The sequence below is a fragment of the Trachurus japonicus genome, chromosome 21 (genome assembly GCF_045865225.1).
Source record: "Trachurus japonicus isolate A0001 chromosome 21, Traja_1.0".
Classification (NCBI taxonomy): domain Eukaryota; kingdom Metazoa; phylum Chordata; class Actinopteri; order Carangiformes; family Carangidae; genus Trachurus; species Trachurus japonicus.
In genome coordinates, this window is record NC_140927.1 from 35,695,236 (window position 1) to 35,717,342 (window position 22,107).

Consider the following 22,107-nt stretch of genomic DNA (forward strand, 5'->3'; position numbering starts at 1 on the left):
CCGGCGTTGAGTCCGGAGCCCAGAGATGAAATGAAAGCCAGTCATAACCGAAGGATTAGTTTGATTATGGGATGTAACCTGAGAACGGACACATGATCTCTCTCTCTCTGAGTTGTGCAAGTGTGATTTACTGTGTCACGTGGTCAGAGATTCACACACTGTTTCAGCTGGTTGTTGCTCTTCTAGATTAAAAAGAAAAAGAAGTCAGTGAATAAAGTAGGAAGATGTTCATGCACTGCAAAAACTCCAAATCTTTCCAAGAATATTTGTCTTATTTCTTGTCAAAATGTCTAATTTACTCTTTTAGACTCATCACCTAAAAATTAACTTGTTTTTAGATAATTTTCACTTGTTTCAAACTAATTTTCAATTGAAATAAGTTTGTTTTATATTTGTGTTTGTAACAAGAAAGAAAAACTTGCTCCACTATCAGATTTTTCTACTTATTTCAAGTGAAAATCTGCTTGAAAGGAGTAAAAAGTGTCTAAAAACAAGCTACTATTTATATAATGAGTCTTATTTTAAGTAGAATTAGATTTGTTTTGACTAGAAATGACATTTTGACGAGAAATAAGACAAATATTCTTGGTGAGATATTTGAGTTTTTGCAGTGCAGCAGCGTTCTCAGGGTGCTGCTTCCTGTTGATTAACCGCTTCATATCAGATTATCAGTTTATCGTCTGCTTTCTCTTTGGTGATGGAACACATTTCTTTCAGTGAAGTGTTTGAATGATTTAACCAGATTTTTACTGATTGGATTCAAAGTCAGGAAAGTTAATATCTGTGAGACCAACAACACATGATGAATTGTTACTATGAACTCACAACAAAGACCACATCTCTAGACTGTTTCTGTCACTGGGAAAACAATAAATAAAACACAAAACAAAAGATAAACAAAACCTCAAACCAAAACGTTTCAAAGAAGAGAAATGAGAAATATCAAAGGTTTTAAGTCCTAGTGGAGAATTACTACACTGCAAAAATTCAAAATCTTACCAAGAATATTTGTCTTATTTCTAGTCAAAATAAATCTAATTATACTTAAAATAAGACTCATCATATAAAAAGTCGCTATTTCAAGTATAATGAGATCTGTTTTGACTAGAAATGACATTTTGACTAGAAATAAGACAAATATTCTTGGTGAGATAATTGAGTTTTTGCAGTGTGGACTCTACACTGCAAAAACTCAAACTCTTACCAAGAATATTAGTCTTATTTCTAGTGAAAACAAATCTCATTATACTTAAAATAAGACTCATCACATCAAAAGCAGCTTGTTTTTAGACACTTTTTACTTCTTTCAAGCAAATTTTCACTTGAAATAAGTAGAAAAATCTGATAGTGGAGCAAGTTTTTCTTTCTTATTACAAGCACAAAAAACTTCAATCACTGGCAGATTTTTCTACTTATTTCAAGTGAAAATTAGTTTGAAACAAGTGAAAATGATCTAAAAACAAGTTCATTTGTAGGTGATGAGTCTTATTTTAAGTGGAAAGAGATTAGTTTTGACTAGAAATTAGACATTTTGACAAGAAATACGACAAATATTCTTGGAAAGATTTTGAGTTTTTGCAGTGCACTAACTGGCTGGTTGATAAATAAAAACTTGATGTGTTTGACCCTCCAACAGGAACTAGTGGTGAATGTGCTGCTGCTCAGTGTCTGTGAGATTTGAGGACAGCTAGTTGTCTTAGGAGATGCAGACTTATCAGTCTTATCTCAGTCTATGTTCCACTGTTGTAAGAATATCAAAGACACAGTGCAGATGTGAGTTTCCCGACATTAGGACGTCCGTGGCAGCGTATCACAAGCTGCCATGTGTTGTTGCTCTAACGAACGAGGACCTTTAACGCCACTTGGACCATATGTTCAGCTGCTCCTCGGCGAGGCGACAGCTCGCTGTGATATACAGTGGGTGGATGTGGGGTAAAATCAGCCCTCAGGTGTCAAAGGTCGGGCGGTTTAAATCGGGGGAAGGAAAGCAGCTGTCAGGGTTCATTTTAGCTGTCAGGGCTCAGCTGACAACCCCAAACTTCACTCTGGCTCCTCTGAACCTCGCAGACAGAGTGGAGGGATGAGGAGATCCACTCTGAGTGTAGGATGAAGTGATGCTCAGCTTCACCACTTAGCTGCTCCACTCTGCAAAATCCATTTCCACTGTTGATGAACTGTTCTGATCAAATGTAACCCGAACCCCCAGGAAACCCCCCTGTACTGTAAGTGACCAATGAGGAGGAAAGTTAAACCCACGGTTCAGACTGACAGGCAGCGTTCAGGTCCAACCTTTCTTTGAACCAGACCTCCTTAGCTCAAAGACGCACTGCAAAAACTCAAAATGCCAACAGACAGACTGTGGGGGAGGGGTGGTTGTTGTTGTTGTTGTTGTTGTTGTTGTTGTTGTTGAGCCATAAAACAGCCCATAAACCATCTGTTGTAGTCTGGTTCGGTGTTAAATGAGAGCAGGATCTCTGTTTTAAAGGGATAGTTCAACATTTTGTCAAATTGGCCCATTGCCATAATCCCTATAGTCATAGCAGTAGGTTCGTTACCTTTAATTGTCGGTGCAAGCTGTTTTTAGAACGGTGGAGCAGAGCCGTGAGCTGCTCAGAGCTACGCTACGGAGGCTCATTATGGGATTTCTTGGTTTCCCTCATCAAACTCATCAAATACACAATCCAACAACTCCACAACGCTCTGGTGGACAAGTTGTGAGCTGCACATTCACCACACTATGAGATAATAACACAACGTTACCAGACTGAGTTGTTTTAGAGGGAAATTCATGTAAAACCACTGATGCACGTTGCCTTCAGGGACAGTTTTTCATCAAGCAGTCTCTGTATTTCCCTCTAAAACAACTCTGTCTGTTGGTTCGAACCTACTGATATGACTATAGGGATTATGCAATGGGCCAATTTGACAAAAATGTTGAACTATCCCTTTAAACGGGGCTTCTGTAAACCGTTTTGTTGAACCTGCAGGTGGTGCTGAAGTCAGATGATAAAGTCCACAGCCTGACGCTGAGAGACGTGCAACTGAATGAAGCAGGACAGGTCAAACTCACCGCCAAGGACTTCGAGACCGAGGCCAACCTCACTGTCAACGGTAAGACAACAATGTCCCGTTTCTACTGCACTGCAAAAACTCTACATCTTACCAAGAATATTTGTCTCATTTCTAGTCAAAACTCATCTCTTTCCACTCAAAATAAGACTCATCACCTAAAAATTAACTTGTTTTTAAATCATTTTCACTTGTTTCAAACTAATTTTCACTTGATATAAGTAGAAAAATCTGCCAGTGAAAGCAAGTTTTTTGTGCTTGTAATAAGAAAGAAAAACTTGCTCCACTGTCAGATTTTTCTACTTATTAAAATCTGCTTGAAAGAAGTAAAAAGTGTCTAAAAACAAGCTACTTTTAATGTGATGAGTCTTATTTCAAGTATAATGAGATTTGTTTTGACTAGAAATGACCTTTTGACAAGAAATAAGACAAATATTCTTGGAAAGATGTAGAGTTTTTGCAGTGTACCAAACTTGGTAAAAACACACCAAACCAAGCATCTGACTGTGTGTGTGGTTTGTGTGTTTGTGTGTTTGTGCAGAGCCGCCGGTGGAGTTCACCAAGCCGCTGGAGGACCAGACGGTGGAGGAGGAGGCCACGGCCACGCTGGAGTGTGAAGTGTCCAGAGAGAACGCAGAGGTGCAGTGGTTCAGAGACGGACAGGAAGTCAGGAAGACCAAGAAGTACGAGATCGTCGTCGACGGCCGCAAGAGGGCGCTGCTCATCCACGACTGCACTCTGGACGACTCCCGCACATACACCTGCGACGCCAAGGACTTCAAGACCTCTTGTTTCCTCAACGTCGAACGTGAGTCACCCGAACTTATAGAACTGATGATGCATTCGAGGACCCTATTAAGACTTAGGGGGTTTTAAACCAAAGAGCAGGAATCTACAGGACTCTGCACTGCAAAAACTCAAAATCTCTCCAAGAATATTTGTCTTATTTCTTGTCAAAATGTCTCATTTCTAGTCTAAACTAATCTCTTTCCACTTAAAATAAGACTCATCACCTAAAAATGAACTTGTTTTTAGATCATTTTCACTTGTTTCAAACTAATTTTCACTTGAAATAAGTAGAAAAATCTGCCAGTGGAAGCAAGTTTTTTTTTTTTAAAAACTTGCTCCAGTATCAGATTTTTCTACTTATTTCAAATGAAAATAGACTTGAAAAAAGTAAAAAGTGTCTAAAAACAAGCTGCTTTTAATGTGATGAGTCTTATTTTAAGAAGAATGAGATCTGTTTTGACTAGAAATAAGACAAATATTCTTGGTAAGATGTTGAGTTTTTGCAGTGTAGTGGTCATCTCTATAAAGACGGGTCAGGGGACGTCTCGGTGTTGATGTGTGGTTTGTTGTGTTGTGTTGACAGCTCCACACATCGAGTTCTCCAAGCCGCTGCACGACGTGGAGGTGAAGGAGAAGGAATCTGCCAAGTTTGAATGTGAAGTCCACAGAGAGAACGTCAAAGTGAGTCTTTGTTTGTGTTGTTTTGTTTTGTTCATTGAAGAACATTGATGATGATGATGATGAATGATGATTCCATCTCTGAGACGTCGTCGTGTCCCTCGCTGTCCTGCAGGTCCGCTGGTTTAAGGACGGAAGTGAAATCAGAAAGGGGAAGAAGTATGAGATTATCGCTCAAGGCCGCCAACACATCCTCATCATCCACAAGTCTGTGTTTGACGACGAGGCTGAATACGAATGTGACGCAAAGACCAACAAGTCCTCCGGCATGCTCACTGTCGTCGGTAAGCAGCAAAACTCTTCTCTATGTTCATCAATCCAAAGCAGAGCCTCGTTCTCCAGACCTGCAGGACTCAAGTCAGAAAATAGTTCAGATACATCACAATCTGTTGAATTTATTATCAAGGGTTGGTTTGAATAGAAATATTAAAATAATATTGGTATATAATATACAGCTCTGGAAAAAATTAAGAGACCACTCCCAAAAATGTTTTTTTGTTTTATTCTATCAACTACCGACAACATTTCTCCCAAAATTGAAAAAAAAAAAATTGTCATTTAGAGCTTTTATTGGCTAATGACTACACTAGTCTAAATAACAAAAATATCAAGTCTTTTCAGACCTTGAATAATAATAATGCAAAGAAAACATGTTGATATTTATTCCTAAACAACACAGCAAGAATAATTTTTTTAATATTTTATTGTGGGATAATGTCAATGTTTAATCCCAACAGTGGTTTTTATTTTTTTCCGAAACAAATAAGAGAGCACTTTCACAAATGTTTCTTAAAAGCATCTCTACATGTACGACAGTCATTCTTTTCTTTTCCCGAGTTAAAATATTAAAATATTCTTTTTTTTGCATTATTATTATTATTGAAGGTCTGAAAAGACTTGATATTTTTGTTATTTAGACTAGTTTAGTCATTAGCCAATAAAAGCTCTAAATGACAATATTTTTTTTTTCAAATTTTGGGAGAAATGTTGTCGGTAGTTGATAGAATAAAACTTTTTGGGAGTGGTCTCTTAATTTTTTCCAGAGCTGTAGATTATGGTCTGTATGAGGTAAAAAGTCCGTGAATGCAGCACAGTCCTGAGTCTTTGTGTTGAGCTGACCTTGAGTTAACTTTGTTCCTCCGTCTGTGTCCGTCCTCACAGAGGAGGAGACCAGGTTCACCAAGAACCTGTCCAACGTGGAGGGGACGGAGACGGACAGCGTGAAGCTGATCTGTGAGGTGTCCAAACCCGGCGCCGACGTGGTCTGGTACAAAGGAGACGAGGAGCTGCCCGAGGGCGGCCGCTACGACCACATCGTGGACGGGAAGAGGAGGATCCTCCTCATCCAGGACCTGAAGATGGACGACGCCGGAGAGTACAACTGCAGGCTGAGCTCCGGCAACAAGACCTCTGCAAACCTCAAGATTAACGGTAAAAAAAAACATTTCACTGCTGACAGCTGTAATATGAAGTGTTAAAGGGATAGTATCATTTTTTTAAAGTGGGTTGTATGATCTACAAATAGCCCCTAAGTACTTTAATTGCAGTAGAAGACTCTCTGCACTCCTCCCGTTAGCAACGCCAGCCCATAATAGCCCTTCACACAGTTTTTATTTGGACCTAACCAACTGCTGATCGGCGGGCGCTAACCCTGGGCGGAGGGATACGTGAGTTGGTTAGGTCCAAATAAAAACTGTGTTTTTCCTGCACTTTGAAGGGCTGGAAAAAATTATATTATAGTGAACAATGGAACTGTGTATTTTTTTTCAGGTAAAACCTCTTTTAGGCCGTGAAAATAGGCCGTTTCTTTGGGTCTGTTCACAACACTGTATGTTGTAAATCTCTGGGCAGGGCTATTATGGGCTGGCGTTGCTAACGGGAGGAGTGCAGAGAGTCTTCTACTGCAATTAAAGTACTTAGGGGCTATTTGGAGATCGTACAACCACACTTTAAAAAAAATGCTACTATCCCTTTAAAAACCACTGAAACTAACTGTGAAAGAAATGTGAACATTACTTTAGTTAGTTATGGACATGTTTTTCCTATAATCTCATTGTAAGCGTCTCTCTCTCTGCTGCAGAGCTGGCGGCTGAGTTCATCTCGCGGCCGAAGAGCCAGGAGGTGGTGGAGGGCCAGAAGGCCGAGTTCAGCTGCTCCGTCTCCAAGGAAACCTTCGAGGTCAAGTGGCTGAAGGGCGACAAAGAGCTGGAGGCGGGAGACAAGTACCGCATGGTCAGTGACGGCAAGAGACGCACGCTGGTCATCGCCGAGAGCGAGCTGAAGGACGAGGGCGGATACACGGTGGTGATCGGCGCCACCAGAGCCGGCGCCGAGCTCACCGTGCTCGGTAAGACCAGAGTCCAGCCGCGTTTAAAATTACTTTATGAGTTATTTAACTGGATTTATTCTAATATATTATTATATTTATATACATATAGATTTATTCTAACATATGATTACTAATCTTTATCTCTCTATATTAGTCATATACATATAAAAACATATACAAACACATTCATACATACAAAGACAAACTGAAAGTAACACGAACAGAGCAACAAATAAAGTAAGTCGGTAAATAATACCCACACTGCAAAAACTCAAAATCTTTCCAAGAATATTTGTCTTATTTCTTGTCAAAATGTCTCATTTCTAGTCAAAACTAATCTCTTTCCACTTAAAATAAGACTCATCACCTAAAATTAACTTGTTTTTAGATCATTTTCATCGTTTTTTTGTGCTTGTAATAAGAAAGAAAAACTTGCTCCACTATCAGATTTTTCTACTTATTTCAAATGAAAATAGACTTGAAATAAGTCAAAAGTGTCTAAAAACAAGCACTTTTTATGTATAACTATGTTTTTCTTTCTTATTACAAGCACAAAAAACTTACTTTCACTGGCAGATTTTTCTACTTATTTCAAGTGAAAATTAGTTTGAAACAAGTGAAAATGATCTGAAAACAAGTTAATTTTTAGGTGATGAGTCTTATTTTAAGTGGAAAGAGATTAGTTTGGACTAGAAATGAGACATTTTGACAAAAAATAAGACAAATATTCTTGGAAAGATTTTGAGTTTTTGCAGTGTAAACAACTTAAATAAACCTGATTTCTCATGTTTTAGTCATAATTTGACCCTGATGCAGTTAGAAATCATGTTAAAGGGGAGTTACAACAGTTCATGATGTTTTTCTTCCTGCAGAGAAACTGAAGATCATCACGCCGCTGAAGGACACGGAGGGTCCCGAAGGTCAAGAGGTCGTTCTGAACTGTGAGGTGAACTCGGAGGGAGCCAAGGCCAAGTGGCTGAAGAACGACGACACGGTGTTCGAGAGCAGCAAGTACGTCATGGTCCAGAGAGACAACGTCTTCTCGCTGAGGATCAGAGACGCCAAGAAGGGAGACGACGGCAACTACAGCATCAACCTGACCAATCACAGAGGAGAGCAGGCCAAGAGCGCCTGCAACCTCACAGTCAAAGGTCAGTGGGTCGCAGACGTTATATATATATATTATTTATCAGCATGAAAGTCCAATTTTTGGGCTCGTAATGAAATTTTACCCTTCGCCGGACAAGCATGTCAAACTCCGCCTATGGGTTTTTTCATGTATTTGAAGGTAAAAATTTTAACTAACAGATATCACCATGAAACTTCCCAAGTTTATTACTCACAATAACCCCTTCCTGACCAGTTGTTTTTGCTGCAAAAACTCATACTATGTTTTATGTATGTTTTTTTTTTTTATTATTATTATTTCTGTCTATATTCTGAAGGTTTTTACAGAGGAGATTGTTGATATATCATTCATGCAACATTTTATTCCAAAAAGAAAAAAAAGAAAAATTAGATTTGTTAGGGCTGGTAACAGTATTTTCTCATTTCCAAAGTGATAAAAAGAGATATCTAAAATCCTCCTCTGTAAAAACTTCTGACTATAATATGTCAACACAATTAAACAAGAATTTTGAAAGCAGCTTTATACATTGTTCAGATTTCAGTTCTGGAAATGTATGTAAACATTGCTGCATATTTCATTAGCTATTGCCCCATTTACACATTTAGACATAAAATTTGACAAAACTTGTAATATAAAAAAAATATTTGTCTTAAAATATTTGAAACCCATGTCAAAAGTGATTTTCATGTTTAGTCAAGACCCAGCAATATATGTATCACAAATATTTTGGGAGTAACCGATCTTCAATGTCTCATGTACCTCACTGTAGGTAAACATTGTTGTCCAGATTGTAAAACTTGACGAGTCATGTGAGGTTTAAACCGTGTGTGTGTGTTGTGTTGCTCAGAGGAGAGTCTGAAGATCGTGGTTCCTCTGGAGGACGTGGACACTCAGGAGAAGAAGACCATCAGCTTCAGCTGCAAGGTCAACCGGCCCAACGCCACGCTGAGGTGGATGAAGGGCGGCGAGGAGATCGTCCCCAACAAGCGCATCGTCTACCGAGTGGACAAGGACAAGCACACGCTGACCATCAAGGACTGCAGCATGGCCGACGAGGGCGAGTACACGGCCGTGGCCGGGGACAGCAAGTCCACCGCCGAGCTCATCATCAGCGAGGCGCCCACAGACTTCAGCGTGAGCCTGAAGGACCAGACCATCACCGAGTTTGAGGACGCCGAGTTCTCCTGCAAGCTGACCAAAGAGAAGGCCGAAGTCAAGTGGTACCGGAACGGACGAGAGATCAGAGAAGGACCAAGGCACGGCAGAGTCCGAGATCCAGTCAGAGACCGAGATCCACACTGCAAAAACTCAAAATCTTACCAAGAATATTTGTCTTATTTCTTGTCAAAATGTCTCATTTCTAGTCAAAACTAATCTCTTTCCACTTTAAATAAGACTCATCACCTAAAAATGAACTTGTTTTTAGATCATTTTCACTTGTTTCAAACGTATTTTTACTTGAAATAAGTAGAAAAATCTGCCAGTGAAAGCAAGTTTTTTGTGTTTGTAATAAGAAAGAAAAACTTGCTCCACTATCAGATTTTTCTACTTATTTCAAGTGAAAATCTGTTTGAAAGAAGTAAAAGTGTCTAAAAACAAGCTACTTTTTATGTGATGAGTCTTATTTTAAGTAGAATGAGATTTGTTTTGACTAGAAATTACGTTTTGACAAAAAATAAGACAAATATTCTTGGTAAGATATTAGATTTTTTGCAGTGCAGATCCAGTCAGACTTGTGTTTATGAAGTTTGTTCAGATCTGCAACATTCAAATCAACTCTTCTAACTTTAATTTTGCAGATACACATTTGAGAAAAATGGAAAGTTTTGCACCTTGCGTATCAAGGAGTGCAGACCGGATGACGAGTGTGAATACGCCTGTGGTGTGGACGATAAGAGATCCAGAGCCAGACTCTTCGTTGAAGGTGAGCTCATCACATCAGAACTGACCCAATATAAAGAGAATCTAGACCCCGTTCCAGTCCTTCTCTGATAGCGGTTTCACACTGGCAGGGCACCGGCACGGTTCTGGTTCCCGAACGCAACTTTGAACTGGCCGGCACGTTCAGATTGAAAAAATAATTGGTTTGGAACCTGAAAAGTCAGTTCGCAGCGGAACCAAAAAATATTTGGTTTTTCCTTGCAAACTGTGACATCATCAGTGGGCGTGTCACTTAGGACAAGCAGGAAAGCAGCAGGAAACCATAACCATGTTATATACAGTAGCTTAGTAAAATAAAACTTAATGCAGACTGATCGATTCATTGTAAAACATTTATTTATTTTTGTAAATGTGGTGATTTCTGTACGTACAGACAGAGCCCCGAGGCAGCGCTGCTCTGTCCACACAGGAAGCTACACTTTACATTCAGACTAACTAATGCTACTGCCACAATTGTTAAATTTCATCAATGAGACCAACATTTATCTCCTAAACATAATGTAACCAGCCGGTGGTAAACCTTTAAAAACCTGCGGGTAAGTTATTTAGCGATGGTTTTCTCCCCCGGGATGACGACGGAGGTTGGCCGGCCGAGCAGCTCTGCAGACCGGCTGCTGTCTCTGTGATGTCCCGGTCGCTGTGGAGCTTCACTCCTCTGAAAAACACCGGAGCAAACTTCATTTGGATAAACTGGCCGTATATTTGGGATCTAAACAGTTACTTTCTCGCATGAAAAAATATTAAAAGTAAGTAGTACGGTAGTTTGCTGTTTGGGAAAGTAATCCGTTGCTGTGGTTACTTCCGCCTGTGTGACGCGGAATGACGTCCTCCCACCTTGGTTCCACTAACCGGTGTGAAAGCTGCTGGTTCGCCAGACAGCACAGAGGTTCTGAGACTCCAGAACCAGAACCAGTGCCAGAACCAGAACCGTGGCGGTGTGAAACCACTACGAGTGACCCCCCCCCTCTCTGTCTGTCCTGCAGAGATCCCGGTGGAGATCATCAGACCACCACAGGACGTTTTCGAAGCTCCGGGCTCGGACGTTGTGTTCGAGGTGGAGCTGAACAAGGACAGAGTGGAGGTGAAGTGGTTGAGGAACAACATGACGGTTGTCCAGGGAGACAAGTACCAGATGATGAGTGAAGGGAAAGTCCACAGACTACAGGTCTGTGAGATCAGACCCCGAGACCAGGGAGAGTACCGAGTCATCGCCAAGGACAAAGACGCTAAGGCCAAGCTGGAGCTGGCAGGTAAGAAAACCACATAAGAAAATCAACACGGTAACACTTTACTAGAGTAGGTATTCATAAGACTGACATAAAACTACAGCTGTCACAAACATCAATGAATACTTATGACAGCTGTCGTTAAGTGTCATTCGGTAAGTTACACTGCAAGAACTCAAAATCTTACCGAGAATATTTGTCTTATTTCTAGTCAAAACAAATCTCATTCTACTTAAAATAAGACTCATCACATTAAAAGCAGCTTGTTTTTAGACACTTTTTACTTCTTTCAAGCAGATTTTCACTTGAAATAAGTAGAAAAATCTGATAGTGGAGCAAGTTTTTCTTTCTTATTACAAACACAAACAACTTGCTTTCACTGGCAGATTTTTCTACTTATTGAAAATTAGTTTGAAACAAGTGAAAATGATCTAAAAACAAGTACATTTTTAGGTGATGAGTCTTATTTTAAAGCAGATAACAGCGGCACGGCCGTTTCGGCTAATGCTGTGTTCAAGGCAGGCTTTTGAAACCGTAAGTTACAGCTTCAAGTCACAACTACGACTTGGTAGCGTTCCAGGTAACCCGTAGCTCGTGTTTTTACCGTCCTGTTGTCTGTGAAAGTTCCCTATAACGGCCACTCGTAACTTCCGACCCGTGAACTCGTACCAGATCGAACTGGTATGACTTCACAGGAAGGAAAAACACAAAGTACGAGTTTCCTTGAACGCACCATGAGTTAGCAGCCCCCGCCCTTGTCAGGCATCAATTGGTCCTCGTGCTACGTCACCACATTCACGCGCATCCCTTGGCTGCACACACAGCCCTTCATGCCGTTCTCTCCCCTCATTGGATAACACTTGTATCCCACAAGGAAAATTTTCTCCTCGGGTTACAGCAGAGCAGAGTGACGGAGAGACTCGTGTTTAGGCTGAAATACTTCATGTAAGTGATTGCTGACGGAAAATAGGACTATTTAGGACTTATATTAACAAAAACATTCCACTGATATCTGCTTTAAGTGGAAAGAGATTAGTTTGGACTAGAAATGAGACATTTTGACAAGAAATAAGACAAATATTCTTGGAGAGATGTAGAGTTTTTGCAGTGTGTGTAGATGGGAGAAGAACTGCAGCTCCCGATGTCTCTCTGACAATGTCTTCTTCCTCCTCTTCCTCCTCCTCCTCCTCCTCTTCCTCCCTCAGCTGTGCCTAAACTAAAGACCACAGACCAGACCTACACCACGGACGCGGGGAAGCCCATCGTCATGGCGGTGCCCTACAGCGCCTACCCCAAGGCCGAGGCCGAGTGGCTGTACGACAACACCGCTCTGCCCAAAGACAACGTCCACACCTCCGCCGACCGCACCGAGTACCGGCTGAAGGACCCCAAGAAGTCCGACGAGGGCCGCTACAAGATCCGGATCAAGAACAAGCACGGAGAGGGAGAAGCCTTCATCACCTTGAACGTCATCGGTGAGTTCTCACAGAAAAAACACAACGTTTCTCATCTTCTTTGTCTGGTTCAGACCTGAGGGGGAATGAAAGGCTCCAGAGCAGCCGGTAAACAGACTGGGTTGTGACTGACAACGAGGCTCCACTTTACTGAAGTCTTCTCAGCACCGGTTTACTTTGGTGCAGTACCAGGTTTGGACAGTAGGTGGCAGAGCTGGATTAAACTGGTAATACAGTTCAAAGGGAATCTGACCGCATTTTGGATCATGGATTGGATCAAATCATGAAAATCTGAAAACGGATTCTGTGATCAGATTGGAATGAATTGAATGAATTTATATTTATTTAAGTGTCATGCACCAATTAAGGCGCCCAGCCTATAAGGGCTTACAAGACACATTATCATCATATTTAGACACCAAACTAAATCATCAGAGCTCAGACAAAACCAAACTAAATCATCAGAGCTCAGACAAAACCAAACAAAATCATCAGAGCACAGACAAAACCAAACAAAAACCACATGGAGTTCACATAAATAATTCACTTTTTCTTTTTGACCAGGCACTCTTTATGAAAGTAGCTCTAGTAAAGACTTCTTTTCTGAAGAACCATTCCAACTTTACCTCATCATCATCATCAGCCCAAAACAACTCAGGTTTCACATTTTGCATTTTCTGAAACAAAAACTGCCTGTTCTGGCTTCGTCATATAACGGACAATGAAACACAAATAAAGGTTTATCCTCGATTACATTTAGATTATATAATGTGCATAGTCTTTCATCCTCAGGTACTGAGTTAAACCGACCTACTTCTATTGCCAGAGTCTGTATTTGATGGTGTACTGCCCTCTGGTGGTATTACAACGGGGTCGGTTTAGGTGGCCTGCGAGTGGAAACTTGAATTTATGCGAAAATATTGTTGAAATTGGTGTCATTAATGTTTTACGTGTTCTTCGTGTTATCCTAAAAGCCTAAAGTCTTTGTGTCTTGATCCCCAGACGTCCCGGGACCGGTGAAGAACCTCCAGGTGGTGGACACGGCCGACGGCGAGGTCAGTCTGGCGTGGGACGAGCCCGAGAGCGACGGCGGCAGCAAGGTCATCAGCTACGTGGTGGAGAGGCGCGACGTGAAGCGTAAGACGTGGACTCTGGCCACGGACCACGCCGACATCCCCGAGTACACGGTGACCGGCCTCCAGAAGGACTCCTTTTACCTCTTCAGGGTCTGCGCACGCAACCGCGTCGGCAGCGGACCGCTCGTAGAGACCGACAAAGCAGTACAGGCCAAGAACAAGTTTGGTGAGGAGGACTGTTTTTTTTTTCCCAACATTATCTTTATTGAGCTTTCACAATGTTTCCAAAATACAGAAATACACAGAAATACACTGCAAAAATTCAAAATCTTACCAAGAATATTTGTCTTATTTCTAGAATAGAAATAAAATAAATCTAATTCTACTTAAAATTAGACTCATCACATTAAAAGTAGCTTGTTTTTAGACACTTTTTACTTATTTCAAGCAAATTTTCCACTTTAAATAAGTAGAAAAATCTGATAGTGGAGCAAGTTTTTCTTTCTTATTACAAGCACAAAAAACTTGCTTTCACTGGCAGATTTTTCTACTTATTTCAAGTGAAAATTTGTTTGAAACAAGTGAAAATGATCTAAAAACAAGTTGATTTTTAGGTGATGAGTCTTATTTTAAGTGGAAAGAGATTAGTTTTGACTAGAAATGAGACATTTTGACAAGAAATAAGACAAATATTCTTGGAAAGATGTAGAGTTTTTGCAGTGTAGAAGGATTCACACTGAGACTCAGCATTAAGTTAAGTTTGCTGCTGGTGGAGAACATCCCTAGTGACGAGCTGTTGTTGTCTTCTCCAGACGTTCCTGACGCTCCTCTCAACGTGATCGTGGGGAACGTCACCAAGTTCGGCTGCACCGTGTCGTGGGAGGCTCCCGAGTCCGACGGCGGCTCTCCCATCACCTCCTACATCGTGGAGCTGCGCGACCGCACGGCGGTCAAGTGGTCGCCCGTCCAGCTGACCAAGGCCGACGAGCTCAGCGCCATCGTCAACGACGTCATCGAGAACAAGGAGTACATCTTCAGAGTCCGAGCCGAGAACAAGGCCGGCGTGGGAAAGCCCAGCGCTGCGTCCCAGCCCGTCAAGATCATGGATCCAATCGGTACGTTGGACTGAGAGAAGTGTTAACCATTCAGTTTACGTGTTTTAAAGGTACATTGTGTAAGAATTAACTCCCATCTAGCATTGTGGTTGTATATCTCAAGCAACTCAGTCGTATTTTTCATTCTGCATTCACGTGAAATCGGTTAGACCGCAGACGGACGACAGCCGCTGCACGTAACGGCATAAACAAGCCTCTATGTAAACAAGTGGTCCGTCAGCACGAGGCAAAACAATACACGTGACAAAACTAATCTCTTTCCACTTAAAATAAGACTCATCACCTAAAAATGAACTTGTTTTTAGATCATTTTCACTTGTTTCAAACTAATTTTCACTTGAAATAAGTAGAAAAATCTGCCAGTGAAAGCAAGTTTTTTGTGCTTGTAATAAGAAAGAAAAACTTGCTCCACTGTCAGATTTTTCTACTTATTTCAAGTGGAAAATTTGCTTGAAAGTAGTAAAAAGTGTCTAAAAACAAGCTGCTTTTGAATGTGATGAGTCTTGTTTTAAGTAGAATTAGATTTATTTTGACTAGAAATGAGACATTTTGACTAGAAATAAGACAAATATTCTTGGTAAGATTTTGAATTTTTGCAGTGTAGATAACAGGAGAACTTATGCAATGTACCTTTAAGTTGAAGACAAAACATGAGAGACAGTTTAATGATTGGTGTTTTGTGCCCGTCCCCTTGCAGAGCGGCCCAGTCCTCCTCTGAACCCGTCTTGGCAGGACCAGAACAAGAACTCAGTGCAGCTGAGCTGGGAGACTCCTCTGAAGAACGGCGGCAGCATGATCACCGGCTACATCGTGGAGCGCTGCGAGGACGAGAGCGACAAGTGGCTCCGCTGCAACGCCCGCCTCTGCCCCGACCTCTTCTACAAGGTACCACCGCCGCACCGCCCACTCACAGCAGTTCTGCTTCCTGTTACAGAGCGGCTACATTAGCACGCTAGGCTACACCCGAAGCGGGGTCATTCCTATGTTCCCTCATTTCTAACTTTTGTTGTCACTGAAAATTAGGCCCTAGGTTCCCACAGCCCTTTGGTCCCACCATTGGTTGGGTTTAGGCAATGAAGAAAAGAGTTGGTTAAGTTTAGTAAAAAGACCAGGTAGAGGCTTGACAGGCCAGATAGATAGAGTCCAGATAGGTAGAGAGAGTCCAGTGGGAACATAGGGCTGAGGGAACATAGGGCTGTGGGAACATAGGCATGGACCCGATGAAGCAACAGTGTCCAAGAAAATACGTTCAAATCCCTCTTAGTAAAAGCCCTGCTCCTTTCTTCACTGCAAAAACTCAAAATCTTTCCAAGAATATTTGTCTTATTTCTAGTCAAAATGTCTCATTCTACTTAAAATAAGACTCATCACATAAAAAGTAGCTTGTTTTTAGACACTTTTTACTTCTTTCAAGCAGATTTTCACTTGAAATAAGTAGAAAAATCTGATAGTGGAGCAAGTCTTTCTTTCTTATTACAAGCACAAAAAACTTGCTTTCACTGGCAGATTTTTCTACTTATTTCAAGTGAAAATTAGTTTGAAACAAGTGAAAATGATCTGAAAACAAGTTCATTTGTAGGTGATGAGTCTTATAGAGTTTAGTTTTGACTAGAAATGAGACATTTTTTACAAGAAATAAGACAAATATTCTTGGAAAGATTTTGTGTTTTTGCAGTGCTCATGTTGAAGGCCCCTCGACTGCTTCAGAGTAAAATCCTCTCAAAAATTCCTTCAGAGTAAATGTCCTTCAGCGGCTCCCATTCAATAAAAGTCTCCATGTCTTAGATGAAAATGTCTTCAGCTGCTATTTCACCGTAATAATAAAAGCAGCTGCTTCACAAAGAAAGGTGTTTTAGCCCTGACATGAACTTTAGTTTTAATAAATGTGGCCACTTCAAGACAGTTTTTTTTTTTTTCTGGGAAGTTGCTTCAAATAAAAGCTTGTGTTAAAATAACATTCTATTGCAATGACTTGTTTTAACTGTTCCTCTGTGTACTTCAGGTGTCTGGTCTGAAATACGGAACCAAGTACAACTACAGAGTATTTGCTGAAAACGCCGCCGGCATCTCCGACCCGTCCAAGACCCTCGGGCCTCTGCTGGCCGACGACCTGCACGGTGAGACCGCCGACGCTCTGACACGTCATGTGACGGTTTATGAGAATGGATCTGTTATTGTGAATCTCGATTTATAATATAATAATATCTATAATCAAACTTCAAAAAAGAGTCATTAGAATAATAAACAAAGAGTGCTATTGTGAACCTTCCAACCCACTATTTATAAGATCTAAGGCATTCAAATGTTCAGATATTGTGTTCCTAAAGACAATGGAAATCATTGTTCGAGTAAAGAACAACAGCCTTCCAGTTTGTATCCTTCAGTTGTTTAAATTAAGAAAAGGAAACTATCATTTAAGAGGCTTATTGATTTTTGAAAGAACAAATATAAAATACAAATGTGTTTCAGTCTTAGGAGTTAAAATGTGGAATAAGCTCAGTGATGAGTTGAAGACATGTAATTCTTTGTTGAGTTTTAATAAAGCCTTGAAATGTAAAATAATGAAAAATTATAAAATACAGTAATGATTACTTTCATCTTATTATTTTGGACTGTTGACATTGTAGGTAATTTAACTTCATAGAGTGTACAGGAGAGGCAAATACACTGCAAAAATTCAAAATCTTACCAAGAATATTTGTCTTATTTCTACTCAAAATGTCATTTCTAGTCAAAATAAATCTTATTTCTACTTAAAATAAGACTCATCACATTAAAAAGTTGCTTGTTTTTAGACACTTTTTACTTTTTTCAAACAAATTTTCCACTTTAAATAAATTGAAAAATCTGACAGTGGAGCAAGTTTTTCTTTCTTATTACAAGCACAAAAAACTTGCTTTCACTGGCAGATTTTTCTACTTATTTCAAGTGAAAATTAGTTTGAAACAAGTGAAAATGATCTAAAAACAAGTTCATTTTTAGGTGATGAGTCTTATTTTAAGTGGAAAGAAGTTAGTTTTGACTAAAAATGAGACATTTTGACAAGAAATAAAACAAATATTCTTGGAAATATTTTGAGTTTTTGCCGTGTGGATATGTTATTGTGAATCTTGATTTGTACATTCAGTGTTTAATTTCCCATCATGCCTCTCTCTCTCCTCTCCAGTTGGCCCGAGCTTCGACCTGAGTGCCTTCAAAGACGGTCTGGAGGTGATCGTCCCTCATCCTCTCACCATCAGAGTTCCCATCAGCGGGTACCCCACGCCCGTCGCCAAGTGGACGTGTGGCGAAAAGGAGCTGACGACCGCCGCCGACGAACGCGTTTCCATGATGACCAAGTCCACGTTCACAGAGCTGGTCGTCACGCCGAGCGTCCGTCCGGACAAAGGCATCTACACGCTGCACCTGGAGAACGACGTCACATCGCTGTCTGGAGAGATCGAAGTCAACGTCATCGGTATAAAAAAAACAACATATGTTGATCTGACGACTTTTGTGATTCGTTACAAACGGATTCACTGCACAAGCGTTTTCTGATTCAGACCTGCACTGCAAAAACACAAAATCTTACCAAGAATATTTGTCTTATTTCTAGTCGAAACAGATCTCATTATACTTAGAATAAGACTCATTTCACTCATATTTTCACTTGAAATAAGTAGAAAAATCTGATAGTGGAGCAAGTTTTTCTTCCTTATTACAAGCACAAAAAACTTGCTTTCACTGGCAGATTTTTCTACTTATTTCAATTGAAAATTAGTTTGAAACAAGTGAAAATGATCTAAAAACAAGTACATTTTTAGGTGATGAGTCTTATTTAAAGTGGAAAGAGATTAGTTTTGACTAGAAATGAGACATTTTGACAAGAAATAAGACAAATATTCTTGGAGAGATGTAGAGTTTTTGCAGTGTGCTCCTGTTTCTGATTATTTTGGCCTCATTGTGTTGTGTTTGTGTCCTCCAGCGGCGCCCAGCGCTCCCAAGGACTTCAAGGTCCTGGAGGTGACGCGGCAGCATGTCCACCTGAGCTGGGAGGCTCCGGAGCACGACGGAGGAAGTCCTCTGACCGGATACCAGGTGGAGAAACGGGACGTGTCCAGGAAGACCTGGGTCAAGGTACGATGATGTCACAGAGTCTTTACCCTCAGCTCCTTCAGTCCTTCGATACCGGTACCAACATGTTAGTATTGTAATAGCATAATGTGACCATGTAGATACTATACACTCATACTGAGTTCTGCTTGAATTTCCTCTCAAAATGCATCAGATTGATGCGTTCAAATATGAAATATTCAAAATTTTCTTCCGGGGGAGCATACCCGCGGACCCCCCTAGAGGGGTCGTATCCTTCTCACCTTTTTGACCCATGACCCGTTTTCATGTCTGGAAACAACATGGAGGATGTGGATTATAACTTCCGTCTCTGTCCACCAGGTGGCCACAGGAGTGCAGGACACAGAGTTCACCGTCACCGATGTGGTTGAAGGGAAGGAGTACCTGTTCAGGGTCACCGCCTGCAACAAGTGTGGACCAGGAGAGCCGGCGTACATCGACGAGCCCGTCAACGTCTCCTCTCCTGCCAGTGAGTCCAAGTCAAAAGTCCTGTTAATGAAACTGCCGGTGAAGAGCCTTCGTGTAACTCCCTTTGTCTCGTTTCCCTGTTAGCCGTCCCCGACCCTCCAGAGAACCTGAAGTGGAGGGACAAGTCCGCCAGCGGCATCTTCCTGACCTGGGAGCCACCCAAGTACGACGGCGGCACCGGTATCCGCGGCTACAACGTGGACCGCTGCCAGAGAGGAACCGATAAGTGGGAGCCCTGCGGAGATCTTACCCCGGATCTGAAGTGCCAGGTGACCGGTCTGATCGAGGGCCAGTGGTACGCCTACAGAGTCCGAGCCCTCAACCGCCTCGGAGCCGGACGGCCCTGCAAGGCCACCGACGAGATCCAGGCTGTTGATCCCAAAGGTACCGAGGACGTCTGAATGACTTTTTCATTTTGCTCTTGATTCTCTCTTGAGTTAAACTTCCATAACCTCTGAATCATCCTCTTCGTCCCTGCAGAACCTCCAGAGATCCAGCTGGACGCCAAGCTGCTGGCCGGTCTCACCGCCAAGGCCGGCAGCAAGATCGAACTCCCGGCCGAGGTGACGGGTAAGCCCGAGCCCCGGGTGAAGTGGACCAAGGCCGACTTGGTCCTGAAACCGGACGACAGAGTGACCATCGACACTAAGCCGGGACACTCCACCGTCACCATCGCCAAGACCCAGAGAGACGACAGCTCCACCTACATCATCGAGGCCACCAACAGCAGCGGCCGCGCTACCGCCACCGTCGACGTCAACATCCTCGGTAAGACCTTTTAACCAACTAGAAACAGCATTTCCTATACGGAAAATGTGTGTGAATGCTGAAAGCCATTGCTGAACCATGCTGAATTAGCAGAATAAATTGACAAAGACATGCAAGAAACATGTCTAAGGCAGGAATTGAACCCACAACGTCATGAGTGGTAACCTGACACACTAACCACATGGCCACAGAGGACCGGACTTACAATCAGCTTTACACTGTGAGGAATCAAAGACTGTCCAATGACAGCTGAATAGTTGGAATCAAAAGTCAAGCAATGATGTGACATGACTGAGGCAGGAATCGATCCCATGACCTCATGATCACTAAACCTTTATTCTGCCACTCGGCCACAGAGAGCACACTGTTTCCAAGATTGAAAGAGATCAAGACAAAAGGAGGGGGCATATATGCATTATCAAGTTTGAAAATAAGCCAGACCAAGTGGTATTGGTTAAAGTTCAAAGAGACTGACACACTAACGAGACTGCTTGGGCGGGGTTTGAACCAGTGACCTTGTGGTTGGAAAGCAGGAACCCTAAACACTGGACTATTCAAACACTTCTGGGGAAGTAGAGGTTCAGACTTTGATGAATGTGAGATTTTCCAATGATGCTTAAAAAAAGAAGAAGAAAAGAGTAGAAATGAGCCACTACAAGTAAGTAGAGGACTTTTTTTGTGACTTGTGACAATTTTTTGGTGAAATCAAACAAAGTATAATGCCCATTCCAGTGAATTACAAAGTTGAGCTGCTTCTACTCTGCTGTGAAAAAATTGCATTGGGCTAAATGGCAGAGAGAGAGCACCCAGGCTGCATTTAAAAAATATTTTAAATTATTCTCTGAGTCTCTGTGCATTTTTGACGGCATTGTGAGACAGAAGACAAGCGTGGCTACAAACTGTTTCCAAAATCATGAGTGTAGAGTGTCATTTGTAGCTTTGCTGGCAGTTTCAGAAGAAAAGTTCCAGTCACTTTTTTGGACCTCCTGCACTCTAACGATGTTGTCACTCACTCTGACCCAACGCCATACACACTCATTGAAAAGTGTGAAATTTGTCAGAATTCCTCATGTGCTTTTAAAGGATTTATCTCAAAAATGGTACAAGCTATGAAGATAAATGGCACAAGAATACCTTGTCTCCAGGAAGCTGACTGGTAACTCTCCTTCTCTCCTGCAGATAAACCTGGACCTCCCGCTGCCTTCGACATCTCTGAGATCACCAACGAGACTTGCTTCCTGGCCTGGAACCCTCCTCGCGACGACGGCGGCTCCAGAGTCACCAACTACATCGTGGAGCGCCGAGCCGCCGACAGCGAGATCTGGCACCGCCTGTCCTCCACCGTCAAACAGACCACCTACAGAGCAGTGGACCTGATTAAATTCAAGGACTACATCTTCAGAGTCTTCGCTGAGAACCAGTTTGGAGTCGGCCCACCAGCCGAGCACGTTCCCATCACCGCCAGATACCCCTTCGGTAGGTTCTCCTTCTTTTTCACGGTTTGGTTCTTCTCAGGTTCAAGTCCCCTATTGGTCAGATTAGTTTAAAGGGATAGTTCACCCAAAATTGAGAGTGCATGTCCATATGACGGTTGCAAATGGATACCAACTGTCTTCGTAACAAAAAGACACACCAAAAAACATCCAAATACCTCCATGCTGCTCGTATGTAATGTCCGTCTGGTATTGAAGCCCCGACATGAGAAATTGTTCTGAAAATAATTAAATAAGTCTATATTTCAAGCTTGTTTGTAGCAGAAGCTTCTCGAAGCTCCTCTTCCCAGTTTGTCCAAATTTGGAGGAACTGGGAAGAGGAGCTTCGCATTTCGGGGCTTCAATACAAGACGGACATTACATACGAGCAGCATGGAGGTATTTGGATGTTTTTTGGTGTGTCTTTTTGTTACGAAGACAGTTGGTATCCATTTGCAACCGTTATATGGACATGCACTG

The 22,107-nt window shown here is 41.7% G+C and overlaps 1 protein-coding gene across 1 annotated transcript in view; it reads left to right on the forward strand.

The window, feature by feature from the left end:
* Window positions 1-22,107, forward strand: part of ttn.2 (titin, tandem duplicate 2) — a 247,891-nt gene that overhangs the window by 126,925 nt on the left and 98,859 nt on the right. Inside the window, exons 117-137 of the mRNA XM_085766175.1 lie at window positions 2,988-3,111; window positions 3,611-3,877; window positions 4,442-4,539; window positions 4,652-4,820; window positions 5,698-5,967; window positions 6,617-6,883; window positions 7,738-8,016; window positions 8,842-9,250; window positions 9,794-9,918; window positions 10,919-11,185; window positions 12,367-12,636; window positions 13,618-13,917; window positions 14,504-14,806; window positions 15,504-15,691; window positions 16,809-16,923; window positions 17,973-18,263; window positions 18,771-18,922; window positions 19,241-19,388; window positions 19,472-19,771; window positions 19,868-20,155; window positions 21,335-21,631. Of these exons, the coding sequence (XP_085622301.1) occupies window positions 2,988-3,111; window positions 3,611-3,877; window positions 4,442-4,539; window positions 4,652-4,820; window positions 5,698-5,967; window positions 6,617-6,883; window positions 7,738-8,016; window positions 8,842-9,250; window positions 9,794-9,918; window positions 10,919-11,185; window positions 12,367-12,636; window positions 13,618-13,917; window positions 14,504-14,806; window positions 15,504-15,691; window positions 16,809-16,923; window positions 17,973-18,263; window positions 18,771-18,922; window positions 19,241-19,388; window positions 19,472-19,771; window positions 19,868-20,155; window positions 21,335-21,631 (4,927 nt within the window). The remainder of the gene's footprint in view (window positions 1-2,987; window positions 3,112-3,610; window positions 3,878-4,441; window positions 4,540-4,651; window positions 4,821-5,697; window positions 5,968-6,616; window positions 6,884-7,737; window positions 8,017-8,841; window positions 9,251-9,793; window positions 9,919-10,918; window positions 11,186-12,366; window positions 12,637-13,617; window positions 13,918-14,503; window positions 14,807-15,503; window positions 15,692-16,808; window positions 16,924-17,972; window positions 18,264-18,770; window positions 18,923-19,240; window positions 19,389-19,471; window positions 19,772-19,867; window positions 20,156-21,334; window positions 21,632-22,107) is intronic.